The sequence below is a fragment of the Dysidea avara genome, chromosome 10 (genome assembly GCF_963678975.1).
Source record: "Dysidea avara chromosome 10, odDysAvar1.4, whole genome shotgun sequence".
Classification (NCBI taxonomy): Eukaryota; Metazoa; Porifera; class Demospongiae; order Dictyoceratida; family Dysideidae; genus Dysidea; species Dysidea avara.
Window position 1 is genome coordinate 1,654,957 of NC_089281.1, and position 15,030 is coordinate 1,669,986.

The following is a 15,030-nucleotide window of genomic DNA, read 5'->3' on the forward strand; positions in this document are numbered from 1 at the left end:
TAGAGAAATTCAAGGGCTTACTTTTATTGTATGGTATGCTGTAGAGATAATGTGAGTTAAAGGTTGTAAATTAGTGTTTTTGTGTAGAGTAGTATAAAACACATGTATTTTCCATTGGAGAAGGAATGGCAAGGAATGATGAGATTTTTGGTCAGCCTGTTTCACCAAGTTGAGTATATGAAAAAGATATAAACAGATACCGGTATTAGATTTATTTAATGCATATTATTAATATTTTGGGTAAAACTTGGTGTTATGGAAACTTTTAAATGTTTTGCATGGTGGGTACTGTATCAAAGCTTTTCATTAATATTTATAAGTACAGATGACACAGGTACAGTATTATGGTCTGTATAATGCAGGGGCATAGCCAGCCAATATTTGATGGTTGGGCATAACAACTTAATTACACACAACACGCTCACTTTCATGTGAGACATTATCAAAGGAAAATATGAAAAGTGTATGCACACAAGGCCTACAGCTACCTATACTATAGTGTAAACAAATGTTGCTTGCATGCATGCAAACATTTACTAGCTATAGCTATACTATTCTTTTAAACTTGTAGGGCATGCATCCATCGACGATCTTCGTAGCAGAGCATCACGTGACATCAAACTGCTGAACCTACAAGAACCAATAATGTAAACAGTTCATCACATATTTACTACAATCAACTGGCAGTATAGCTTACAGACCAACCACCACAGCGATATGCAATGCTTTTTCAAGTAAATGCCACGTGGCCCCAAATGAAGGCTGGGGGTGCTAATTTATGAACTATAATGAGTCAGCATGCCAAGAAAGCTTCGTCCCAGACTTATAGCACCCAATGTACATTTTGCATGAATCTGGTGTAAACCACAACTCGGTTAATCAGTACAAATTGTGCAAGTCACACTTTATAATGACTACACCTTTTCTCCATTTCCAGCTCCATTTGCATATGCCATTATTGTTATCTAGAAGAGTGCGATTTCCCGTTTTCTTTCATTAGCAGTAAGTTAGGCTATACGGTATTTTCCTTATCAAAAAAATACGCTTGACTTGACAAGTACACTGAAACGAAATCTTTTGCTGTCAGCAACATCGACACTGAATCCTACTGACGATTATCACTCGGCACTGTGACTTAGAGATACAGTACCACGACTATAGTGTACCACACTTCGACTCCAATTTAAATTTCGAATTTAAATTGCGCCAATGAGCGTGGCATGTGCGTCTATTAATTATAGCGTGGCATGTGCGTCTATTAATTATACATGAAGTGTAATTATAGGGACTTCCCAAGAGATTTTCCGCTTAATGGATCACATGATACACCATCTATCTCGATCCCTTCTGCGAAGTCATGGTTCAAAAATGAGGCGCACGTTTACGCTTTACAGTATTAAGGTGGGTTTTTTTGTGTGCTGCTGTGAATTCTTGCGTGAATCTTAAGCTACTTGTGATGGTTGGGCAAAAGCTTGTGATGGTTGGGCAAGAAACTGTGATGGTTGGGCAAATGCCCGCCCATGCCCACCCTTGGCTACGCCACTGGTATAATGTTCACATAATATGAGGACCAGTATAGCACAGTATCATTAGACAGTATTGTGTGCATCATTACAAAACATGATAATGAGGTGATGTTTGCACACTGTGATGCAATATATCATAATATATCAAACGGTATGGTTGTACCGTTTAAGTAGGAGTCCAGGTGAAATTTTCACGCACTGCCCAAAATTTCGCCACATCCTAGAGATATCTTACGAGACAAAAATCACCTTTACGGAATAGTACTAGTCCATATAATACATAAAACAACATTAAATACAACAAAACGCTTACAGGTGGCCGGATACAGAATTTTAAAAAATCGCAAAAACTTGAAATTTTAGACTGACTGCCTGACTGAATGACCACAGTTGCAAGCCTAGAGGCCAAACGAAGCAGTGCACAGCCACCATTTTACGCCACAATAACAAACTCATCAGTGGGATGTGCCTTTTGGGGTTCCGATGAGTGTGTGCCTCCTGCACCTTGTCTTTTCTTTTATCTTCAGTCAGGCTGCTTGTCTTCTTCTTCATCCAACGAAACCATATTGAGGCATTAATTTTCCGTATCAACACTTTCTTTAAGCAGCATAATAGATGCCACAAGATTATTTAAGGCGCTTAGACTATGCTACTGTACAGAGGAATAGATTATACTCCTTACTGATATAATCTATGACGAAGGGTACTGTACGGAGGTATTGGTACTAGATAGCTTCACGATAGGTCACAATATCACACCCATTCTTCATTCTACGCATTATCGATCTATCGATTGAAACCACGATGAGACACCCCTTTTGCACTAGCTGTATTTCAGTGACCACACACCTTCAATTTGGAAGGCTGACTCGAGATACTCTATAACCGATCGAAACCACGCCCCTTTTGGGCAAGCGTATATCTTTGCAGGCTGACTCAAGATACTCTAACACAGCAGTCACCCTAATAGAACAGTCACATGTTTATAGCTAGCTGTATGCCTTAACAAAAAACTAAACAAACTAGTATATTAAAAAATTATGAATTTAAAAGTAAAGTAGGAATCCAAGTGATAAAAAGTAGTGAAACAAGAGAAGAACGATGGTAGCTATTACAGCATAACTTGGTGGGAAATTCCTACTTTGGCATTGAACAATTTAAAAATATAGTAGGAATCCAAGTGATAAAAAGTAGTGAAACAAGAGAAGAACGATGGTAGCTATTACAGCATAACTTGGTGGGAAATTCCTACTTTGGCATTGAACACAAAATAATGGTTATATCATGCCAAAGTAGGGATTTCCCACCGAGCTATGCTGTAATAGCTACCATTGTTCTTCTCTTGTTTCACTACTTTTTTATCACTTAGATTCCTACTATATTTTTAAATGCATAATTTTTTAATATACTAGTGTCACATAACGTGGGTGTTCAAAGATGCCACTTGGGGTTTAATTCGCATATTGCCCAGGCAATATCATGGGAACACAGTTCATATAATGCCAAACCAGCTCATTATATTGAGCAACATGGAGTGTTTAACTGTGGGCTTGGGTTTACAGGTTAGGCTAGGCTCAATGTAATTGCTAAGTTTCGACTAGTCGATAGTTACTAACCAAAAAATGATCTTAGTAGTAAAAGAAATATACATTGGATGCATATTTCTACCCATCATGTGTCAGCTATTGAGCAGACCATGCAACAACACAAAGAGGGCAACTAGATTTAAATAAGTGTGTACCTTATAGTCCTAAGTACTTAATTATGTTAATCTAATAGCCAAGTTAGTAAGCTAAATGTAGTACAATATGATAAAATTGATCCACAATTGCAATTTTTCTGGTGTTGTGTGTAAAGCATATGACGTTAATGTTCTGAAAGCTATTAGCCCATGCTATTTTTTCACCTATGTCGTGTGTGCATGTGCATATGAAGCAGCAAAGCAAAGTGACGAGAGCATCGGCCTGGTAATCGAAAGGTTCCAAGTTCGATTCCCACTTATGCCAATTTGGTGTTGTTATTGTTTGCGCATGTGTGTGTGTGTGTGTGTGTGTGTGTGTGTGCGTGTGTGTGTGTGTGTGTGTGTGTGTGTGTGTGTGTGTGTGTGCGCATGCATATGATCATGATAGAAACTTCCATAAATTTTTTTTTCAGTTTCACCCAAATTTTTACATGTTATTAATCAGTTACGTATACTGTTTTACGTTTTTGCAGACTTTTTGAAAGCTTTTACCTCAGTGTCTGCGACCTTGCCAATCACACCAACAATTAGCATATCATCTAATAATATCATTAGCTCATCACCTGGGTCACATTCCCCCACAACACTCCACCAGACATCAAATGATTCATCAGTGAGGATTGAGTCAACCCCAGCAGCAGTCAGTCCACAACAAGGTAATAGTTACTTCTAAGGAATTAGCTAAACACCCCAGATTAATACACTGGTTCTTAGACCTTCTCATAGGTCTAGTACTTGTTATGATTGTCGGGGTAACTTTGTTTTGTCATGTGGGTCTTATGTAAATCACAAAATATTTGACCTACCACTTTTTCTTTTTGATGTAGATAAGATCACTAGGGAGTACGTTCTTGGTTTTCTATATGAGTGATACTCACTAGGGACCCTCAGTTCCCATGTTTTGCTAATAAATGTGCACTTTATGAAGTAGAGACTAAATCTTTGTTTGTCAAAAATGCATTTCACTGAAAAGATCAACATACTCTAATAGAACAGTCATCTGCCTGATTGTTCTGTTAGAGTTTTTATTATTTATTATTATTATTAACACTTTACAGTGACCAGCACTGAAGGTCTACAGCAACATGTGCTGCAGCCTTAGGATTACCTAACCTAATTTCAAGGACTTAGACTTAACGACTTATAGCTGGAAAGGTGTAACAGAAAAGGGGCCAAAGTAAGGAAAAAAATCCCTCCAACCCCAGGATTCGAACTGCAGGTCACCCAATGTCTAGTCGGGGCCACACTCAGTCTTCCTCCAGGAGGGATGGATTTTCTTCCTTAAACCTAAAGTATTTATTATTAACACTTTACAGTGACCAGCACTGAAGGTCTACAGCAACATGTGCTGCAGCCTTAGGATTACCTAACCTAATTTCAAGGACTTAGACTTAATGACTTATAGCTGGAAAGGTGTAACAGAAAGGGGCCAAAGTAAGGAAAAAAATCCCTCCAACCCCAGGATTCGAACTGCAGGTCACCCAAAGTTATTGACTGTTCTATTAGTGTATATCGTTGTTTTTGTTTTTTTTCCCTGTGATGTGTATAGCAAGGATTTATAGTATGGTACTAGTATTCTAAATGCTTTTAGGCACCTATTATGTTCAACATTATGCATACCGATTTAATCGGTGGGTCCCTAATGCTTAATTAAATTTAGAACATGGAGGCCTTGATTATTGTATATAGTTCAGACTTTGTTATATTAAGACAGTTTTGTATTTGCTGTGTCTACTTTTCAGATAAGTGCATACATTCTAAAAAACTTGACAAGTTAAAGAAGTTCAAAGAACGCTTCCAAGAAGTAGCCACTTATCTACATACTACTTAGTAAACCCGTACAGTGCAAATATTTAACAGGATGTGACAAATTAATTTTGACAATTCACTTGCATTTCATTAAAATTTTCTCTTAACCCTAAAAGGTGCATAAGCCACTAGAGTGACAAAATAAAAGAAATTATATACAGAAATTGTATGATGTCTAAGTAACAGCTGTGTTTGCAACAACAGCTAGTGTTATTATACTCACAGATATTAATAGTAAAGCAATTAGTACTGTTTCTCTTCATGTTTTACAGTTTTCTTAGCTTTGAACGTCTGTGTTTGATTGACAAGAATTGCCAGTAGCTCACTTGAAGGTTTCACGACAACATGGCAACTGATCTTGAGTGATTTATTGAAAGCGACAGTGTTTGAACAGTGCCACAGTGCAACTTGTAGATTGATGAATGAACTTTCCACACAACTAGAATCCACAGAGTTTACAAACCTAAAAACATTACATGAGTTATGTTCTATCGCAGGTTTGTAGATGACCGAGTAAAAGCAGCACAGCTAGACCACAGTAGGATTATTAATGAATAACTATTAAGCACACAGAAATGAGTGAATTACAACTACAGGACAGAATACTTATAGTACAGCAAATATTAATTACATCATAATGTTACATCATTAGATTACATCATTCACTCTATTACACTCCTTCCTCACTTAATAAAATACAATGTCCTTAAGTAATAATAACTACAACTAACCCATAAAATATAAATGGCCTAACTATATTAGTTATTACCAGTCTCTGGGTTGAAACGTTTTGGGCGCCGGTGTTCTCTTTGAGGATACCTTCTCACAGTTTCAGGTGGCGTCTGTTCATTGCTTCCGGTGTTACTCGAAGGGGTCTCCTCAAGCCATGTAGGGATAATCACATCATCTTCAGTTACTGGTGGAGCATCAATTACTACAGTTCCCAGGCTTTTCAGATGGTTGACATGTCGTTTCCATATAAGACCAGTATTGGTCTGTACCTCATAGGTCAATGGACCCAGCCTTTTCTTAATCACTGCCTTAACATCTGGTGAACCTGCTACATTGTTTCTTGCCATAACTGCCTCTCCCACTTTAAATTCACGCAACACATTCTTTTTGTGGTCATGATTCTGCTTCTGTTTGGCTTGAGCATCTATGACAATCTTTTTCTTTTCAGGTAGCAATAAGTCTAGTCTGGTTCGGAGTTTGCGGTTCAAAAACAATTTGGCTGGTGTCTCATTGGTAGTAGCATGAGGAGTGGAACGGTAAGTTAGCAAGAAATTAGAAAGTGCTTGCTGCAAGTCTTTACCACATTCTTTTGCTGCCTTTATAGCTTTCTTAAAGGTTTGAACCAAGCGTTCCACAGTTGTTCCTCTGTTGCATGCAATGACCGTTCTATTAGAGTGTTTGACTGTTCTATTAGAGAATCTCAATCTTTTAAAAATGTTTTCCTGGTTTGATATTAGCCTCAGCCTCACTGCAGACCTGCAGATACTTCACTATTTTCAATGTCCAGACATTCACTAGCTATACTGACTCATCACTAACCTTATTATCATCAGAGCTTCTCTATAGCTATTGTCTTCCAATCGAGCTTTCATTAATCATAATCATCATATCACATTTTATTCAAAATCAGATGATGAGACACAGCCATAAACTGCTTTACCATGCCTTGGTACTTGTTGGCACATGGCAGCATGTGTCCTACAAAACTCAAACCCACAATGAAAAGCACTGACTCATTCAGTCGAGTGTAAACTTGTAGTAAGAAGACTGTAGTGCATTTTACTACTCGTCAGGAATCGTTCCCATTCAAAACAGTTTAGCCCTTGACTTTGTGACTGTTATAGCAGAAGTTATACTTATGGTGGTGGAAATTTGCCCATTATGCTCCTGATTATGCTCCATTATGCCAGCATTATGCTTTATGCTTTTCATCCCTTATTATGCCAAAAATTATGCCGGCATAATTGATGCAAGCCTACCCACTCTGCACTTCCTGTGACTTAAAATTGCTTTGTTGTTCCAACTGTGTGCTCAGAAGACCATCTCTTATAAAAGGGAAAATGTACATGTTGGTCATGTATGCTCATAAGTCATATTTTAGTCAGCAATACTACCCTGTCAACGTAACTTCAACCCTACTAATATATTTTTTGTTTGTTTATGTGAGTCTCATGTAAATCAGATTGCTGTTGTTTTTTGTTTAGTCAGAGACAACGTGGAAACTTGCTCAGCCACCACATCAACTACTAACACATCATCAACTAATAGTACCATCAGCTCATCATCTGAGACACCGCATCCTACAATACACAATCACACATCCCATGATTCATCAGTAAGGGTTGGGTCAAGTTCACTAAACCTCTCACAAGGTGTGTTAAGTTACACGTTCCAGACTGTGTGACCCCTTAAGTATATGTGTAAACTGCAATTTGTCTGGGGATCAAGTCACTATCTGGTCCTGGATTATTTTTTTGTGCATTTCAACAGAGTTGTGATGTCAAGATTCTGCTCTCTGTATTTATGGGCTTTTGGGTCCCTAGTGGAAAGCAAGAAGTTAATTTAAGCAGTTTTGAAAATACTTACTAAATTAAGTACGTAGTAATGTCATAAAATTAATCCAAAGTATCATACAATGAAAACAACCTTGGCTTGTTTGTGTTTCCATATAATTTCACTGCTGAAAATTGTCAAACTGTTGAAACTTAAGCTGTATTGTGATGTACTTATATGGGTCATTCCATGTCAAATCAACAAGGAATTTAGGGTCACCTCTCGGATTTTGACAAAACTTGGTGTTTGTAGTACCTATGGTGCTTATCACTCATGCAAATTTTTAGCTCCATACATTCCATAGTTTCTGATTTATGACCACAAATATTTTGAATATTTCATGAAAATTTGGTCCATCTCTAGTTACAAAATCAACTGCAACTTTGTACTGTGTACATATTTTTAAACACACTTTTCAGTGATGGAAGACTGTTGATTGACCTTTCCAGTGATCCCTAAATTATGGGATATCTACTTAATTATGGTTCAAAAGTACTTCATTGAAAACTTTAATCCTTTATATTTTGAAAAATGCTGCTAGAAATTTTTCGAATTCTTTTGTGAATAATGATTGGGTCATAGTCTATGTTTGATAAATTTTTTGTGGTGGGACCACAATGGGCTCAAGAGATATAACGAATTATGTTGTGGTATGCGGTGGAATTTGCAGTCTATTATTGCTGTATTGGAGTGTACACCTCCAATAACCACTTACAACAAGGCCATGCCAAGTTTGTCCAGAGTGAAGGTGTCTAGGTGTATTGCAACCTGTATTAATGACCACCTGTATTGAAAGACCATTTATAAGCTGTAGCTAATTTATACTTTAATTGGATATTAATGTATAGCACCAAAGCATCAACCCTTTCTAGCAAATCCAAAAATGGTCCTTATTAGACAGGTTGACTATAAATGAGATTACCATGCGTCCATAAACACATTAATGTTGTACCATCTCTTCAGTTATACCTTATTTATTAAGTAAAATCTCGCTATAGTACACTCACATACATATCCCCACTCTACACTATTCAAGTTACGTACATGGCTGCATAGGTACAATAGACCTCCTCAAAAAGGATACCTGGGCACCTTAATAGCCTCATGATCTTACTTTATAATTGTACGTACATTTTGTGCCCAAGACAAGTCTGTGGTTTCTCAAAAATGAACACTTCATCAATGGTCCAGGGAATAGAATAGTTACACTATATACAGTAGATGCATTACTTGTACCAAGAGTTTTTATATTATTAACACTTGCTTGCACCTCAATGTGTGATTTGGTTTTTCAAAGTATTTTGGGTTGACGCTTTGAAGATCAGTACAGGCAAATGTTAAGTATGTGGTCAGCATGTCCTATGTGAGTATGTGCATGAGTTTATGACTTGATCTTCAAAGTGGTCATGAATGTAAAGTAATGTAGTAATTAATTTCACATATTGAGGTACAATTAATGCATGTATGGTAAAACCCCTCCATTGCTAGGACCATAATAAAGTGCTCATATTACAGAAGCCACAGAAGTATCTTGGTCTAAATGTATGTGCACCACTAGAGTGGGAGTACAGTGTATAAACAGGTGTCCTGGTTATCAAAATATCCAGGTATCCCTTCTGAGGAGTTCTGTTATATGTATCTATGTAGCCACATACGTAACTTAAATATGGCTAAGTCCACTACAGTGGTATTCAACTTAATAAAGAAGGTATTTGTGAAGAGATAGTACATTTACATGATGTTCATGGACACATGGTGGTCAGATCTGTAATTTATAGTCAACCTGTCTAATAAGGACCATTTTTGGATTTGCTAGAAAGGGTTGATGCTTTGGTGCTATACATTAATGAAGTATAACTTAACTGCTGCACATAGATGGTCTTTCAATACAGGTGGTCATTAATACAGGTTGCAATGCACCTAGACACCTTCACTCTGTAAGACAAACTTGGCATGACCTTGTTGCGAGTGGTTATTGGAGGTGTACACTCCAATACAGCAATAATAGACTGCAAATTCCACCGCATACCACAACATAATTCGTTATATCTCTTGAGCCCATTGTGGTCCCACCACAAAAATTTATCAAACATAGACTATGACCCAATCATTATTCACAAAAGAATTCGAAAAATTTCAAGCAGCATATTTCAAAATATAAGGGATTAAAGTTTTCAATGAAGTACTTTTGAACCATAATTAAGTAGATATCCCATAATTTAGGGATCACTGGAAAGGTCAATCAACAGTCTTCCATCACTGAAAATTGTGTTTACAAATATTTACACAGTGCAAGGTTGCAATTGATTTTGTAACAAGAGATGGACCAAATTTTCATGAAATATTCAAAATATTTGTGGTCACAAATCAGAAACTATGGAATGTATGGAGCTAAAAATTTGCATGAGTGATAAGCACCATAGGTACTACAAACACACCAAGTTTCGTCAAAATCCGAGAGGTGACCCTAAATTCCTTGTTGATTTGACACGGAATGACCCATATACCATTTTACAGGATTTACATTATCAAGAACAGAGCTACAGGATCAGCTGAGGTATAATCAAGATCGATTGAAACATGGTAGGTATATTAAAATTTGCCATCCAAGTGCTTATAACTGTGTATTAATGGTAGGCTAGCTTGTGATTTTTGATAATATACAACCATTCAAGTAAACAAGTCTTGCTAAGCTCATGGATAAAACATGTATTAGAAATGCGCATATAAAATATACAGTCCATGCATGTAATGCTATATCTCAATATTTCATAGAGTTGGTAGTGGAGACCAGTGCAGAATAATGCAATTCTCTCACGGTTGCAAAATGTTTTTGAAACATATAAGGCCCTTTTATCAAGCAGGAGAGTCTTGTTATTATCTGTAATGTTGTTTTGTTGTTGGGAATTGCATAGTTTAACAGTTAATCAAGCTGTTTGTGGTAAGTGTGTTACTCTGGTGTGTTAGTGTAGGATAACCTTAGGTTGAGTGTTGGCAATAGTAAAGACAGCTAGCTGCAGAATTTAAAGAACATAACTGTGTTTAGCTCTTTAGCCATTGAAACCTGCATGATTTAATGATGTTCTATAGTGAAATATTGGATGGATGAAGTGTAACTGTTTGTGTAGGCAAATCATAGTGGTGGAAGCATGTGTACTCAGACATGCATAGCACAGATGAAGAAATTGTAACTGTTCTGTTTCTTTAGTGACACTGTGTGGTGAGTTAACATTTTTTTCTCCACAGTGAAATGTTCAGGCAACTATGCTGCTGTGGAATGGAAATTACCAATGCGCATACACAGAAATTCAGGCAGTGACTTTTAATTCTGTTACTTTCCCCAGTACTAGTAACAGCAAGAATAACATATACGCATAAAAATCATGAAATGGTTAATTTCACCATCCATTAAGTTTCAATGCCCTGTAAATTTTATTGCAAGGAATGTTTCATCGTTTTGTATAATTTACAGAGTTGTTTCCAATCCATGTGCATCATATATATTATCTGTGGTAAAGCTTGAGAATTTCTTCTATTCTTAGTACAAACATTTCTTTATATTTTGTGTTATGGCTGACTGGTTGGCTGGCAGGCTGGCCTCACTGCTGACTAACTGACTGATGAACTGACTAGCTAGCCAGCTAACTGAGTGGTTAGCCAATTGTGTGTAGGATGGTATTATTATAAAGCATTTTAAAAGAGATATTCACTGGCTGGACACAAACCTAAAGTGGTGATGCTTTGTAACCAATTGATAGCAATGGGACATGTACAGTGTGTGGGATTTTGTAAGGTATTTTACACAGTACTGAGACCTAAGGCCTTTCAACACAGAAGACTTTATCCGGCACAGGTTACTTGTCCAGTAATGGCTTCTCAATATGAATTGAGTGGTAGTTTCATAAAGCAGTCAGCCATTTTCTAATATGACATTCACTTTGACCTTAAAATGCTATGTACTCTTATCATACAGTATGGTAGTGGAGGTTTGGATTTTCTTGCCCTTCAATATCACCTGAGAAACAGCCTCAGTTTTCCTTCAAAACAACTTGGTGGTATTGGTTAAGCATAACCAAGCCCAATAATGCCTTCAGAGCGACCTCAAACCTTTCCAACAAATTTCTATGGAATTAACTGAACTTTCTACCAACTGACTAACTGATTCCTTCAGCCAAGCATAACTCAACTGTACATGTATGGTTAGCATTACAGGCCTGAATTCTTCAATGTTCAATGTTGCTTCAGCAAAAGACATACGAACTGAAGCTACAGTGCATGCATCATGGGCTTACTTTTGTCCTCCTTTGTGTCCTATTTCTTTCTCCACTGCTTCAAGGGTGTTGATTAGTGGTAGCGTGTGGTAAGCTGGCTGTTATGAGAATCGTCCGTACTTTCCATAGTGAATGTGTATTAATTGCAGAGGCCCTTTTCGTACTGTTCTTTGTTTGTAATGCTGTATAAAAGGTAGAGCATACCTGAAAATAAAGCAGAATAGTTTTTTGCTTCCCATGCAGTAATTGATAATCAGGATGCACATTTAATTGTAACAGTTTTGGTAGTGAATGGATTGACACTTTTTGCTCTGTTCTTCATTTGTAATGCTATATAATGGGCGGAACAAAGTTGGAAACAAAGGAAATGGCAACAATGCTTTCCAGTAATTGATAGTCGGGTGCGCATTAAGTCTGAGTGGTGCTGTTCTTCCTTTGATGTGGTATGAGTGGTTCACCAGTCATTGTTACAAAAACGTAAGCAACCAAGTATAAGGAAAATTTGACATTTTACATTTAATTAGGGATCATAGAAATAAAATGAAAAAAAAACCAATGAAACAAGGGAGGTCATCTGCACCTTCAGCTATACTAGTGGACATTTAATCCCTAATTCAGCCATGGCTATATGGCTACTCTGTACTTGACTGAAGTAGGAATTAAATGTCCACTAGTATAGCTGCTGGTGTAGATGATCTCCTTGCTTTTAATTAGTTTTCTATGATCCTTACTCAAATGTACAATTTCTAATTTTCCTTATATTCAATAGTCTTTTGATCAAGCTATGGTCAATATTTGAACTTATCATGTGAACTAAAAGGTATATCTAGTTACATTGCTTGTAGTAAACACAACTCATTCATATCATAGTCATCTGTGATCAATTACAGGAGTAAGGTGTCCACAGCCTCCACCTCTACCACTCAACTATGTGTGCCGGCAAAACCTACTGAATGAAATGGTGACCAAGTTATGTCAATCCACTGTTGAGCCTAGTAGTTACAAAACAAGTTTATCAGTTATTGGACCTGGAGGATTTGGCAAAACTTCGATAGTAACTGCTTTGTGTCATAATCCGCTTGTAAAAGAGCAATTTCCAGATGGCATGGTGTTTATAGAACTTGGTCCACAAGCTATTGATCCCAGTATGAAACTGAGCCAATTGTATCACTTATTAACTGGTCAATATTTAAAACAAGGAGATGTTAATCATGGTGAAAGAGAAATTAATCAACTTACACATCACTTTTGTCGCAATCTGCTAGTCATTATTGATGATGTGTGGCGTGTTGAAGATGCAGAGCCAGTAGTGAAGGCATTTAGTAGCTGTAAAATAGTCCTCACTACCAGAAAGAATGACATTGAACAGTACATACCTACCCAAGAGGTAGTTAGAGTAGGTCCAATGGAGCAAAGTGAAGCCATTTCTCTATTGACCTGTGGAGTGATCAACATTAGTCAACTGTCGCAAGAAGACATGCACTCACTTGATGAACTAGCTCAAGATGTCCACCTGTGGCCACTGCTTCTGTCCCTTATCAGAGGACAATTGTCTCATAATGTTAAACGATACAAATCCACCTGTATTGAAGCTATTCAACAAGCAAAAAAAAGATTGCACAATAAAGGACTAACAGCTTTTGATAAGAATAACATTGAAATGGGACGCAGGTATGCTGTTAAAGCTTGTATTGAAGTGACCTTGGAGTTATTAAGCAAATCATCATCCGACAAAATAAAGACTTTGATATTGTGGACTGGAATTGGCACTTCTCTACAGGCAACAGTGTTACACAATTTGTGGAATATTACTGAAGATGGAGCAAGAGACACCACTGATCTACTGTGGGGCTATGGTCTAGTCCAGTTCACAGATATAATAGTTCCTCCACATGGCAACACGCAACCTTGCATTGAGGTTCATGCTGTCATCAGTCAATACATTATTGAGAGTATGAACAGTGATGAAGTGATTACACTGTCACCTTATGGTGGAGTAGACACTTGCCAATCAATCGGTGTTGGATTAATACAACAATTTCAATGGCAGTATGGATATGAAACACATGACCTAGCATCAATACCTGCTACAGATTATTTGAAATATAAAGCAAATGAAATAGAAAATCTTTTGTTACCATTCTACCTCAAAAAGATCAACATGTTAACAACCTTTGATCCACATCGTATTAAAATATTATTACGGCTTTTGCAAACTGTTTTGACAGGCTTACTGAGCATAACCACCCCTTTGCCATCATTAAATTTTAGTGAGCAAACTGACTCGCTGATAATCAACTGTGAAAAAGTATTAAAAGACACTCACAAAATGACCAGAGCATTAAATCAGAAGGTCCAAAGATGCCTTATGCAAAAGGACTACCTCAACTTAATTCAAACTGTTGAAATATATATGAGTGAGTATCCTATCAGTGCAGTAGCACAGAAAGCAGTTGCTATGGTGAAGAACATCATTTCATATTTGAATGATGAGGAAATACTGGCTGTTGTCATGAAGATATGTGAGGAGTTGCACACAATGACAACTGATTATCATCACTCCACTCTACTGACATTGCCTCATATTAAGTTACAAATTAAACAACTACAGGACATTAACACCTCCCTACTTGCAGGATCACCCACCATAGAAGCAGCCTATAACAATTTTACATCCAATAAATATTCTGAAGAGTTTGAAATGATTAATACCAATCAACTGATTAAACTACAAGAAGTTGCCCCTAATTACCTGTGTCAACATGATTGTCTGTAACTGGCTACATGTGCTAGTTATTGTATTTAGAATAATATCATAACTGTATTATATTAGTGGTGTGATATTTAACTTCTAGAAAATAGTAGATCATGTTATGGTTGTGTGTTCTATGAAAATTGTTACATATTCACTTGAATCTGCAATTGTGCACCTTATTTTATTACTGCAGAAAAATATTTTTTTTACTGTGTATAAATCTATTAATACCATACCTGTTTCACTGCCCATATAAAAGTCTCAATAGTAGCAGTGAAATTTATCCTGTATTTCACTGGTAGCAGTGAAAAAGTTGTAATTGCAATTTCATTGGCTAGAATTTATGTTAACAATGTAGCACCA

The 15,030-nt window shown here is 37.0% G+C and overlaps 1 protein-coding gene and 1 long non-coding RNA gene across 2 annotated transcripts in view; both read left to right on the forward strand.

Moving 5' to 3' along the window:
* LOC136268271 (uncharacterized) overlaps positions 1-14,827 on the forward strand; it is a 49,325-nt gene extending 34,498 nt beyond the window's left edge. The window contains exons 14-17 of the mRNA XM_066063559.1: positions 3,741-3,923; positions 7,293-7,460; positions 10,159-10,224; positions 12,803-14,827. Of these exons, the coding sequence (XP_065919631.1) occupies positions 3,741-3,923; positions 7,293-7,460; positions 10,159-10,224; positions 12,803-14,688 (2,303 nt within the window). The 3' untranslated portion in view covers positions 14,689-14,827. The remainder of the gene's footprint in view (positions 1-3,740; positions 3,924-7,292; positions 7,461-10,158; positions 10,225-12,802) is intronic.
* Positions 1-15,030, forward strand: part of LOC136268272 (uncharacterized) — a 72,967-nt gene that overhangs the window by 25,895 nt on the left and 32,042 nt on the right. The gene's annotated exons all lie outside the window — the stretch shown is intronic.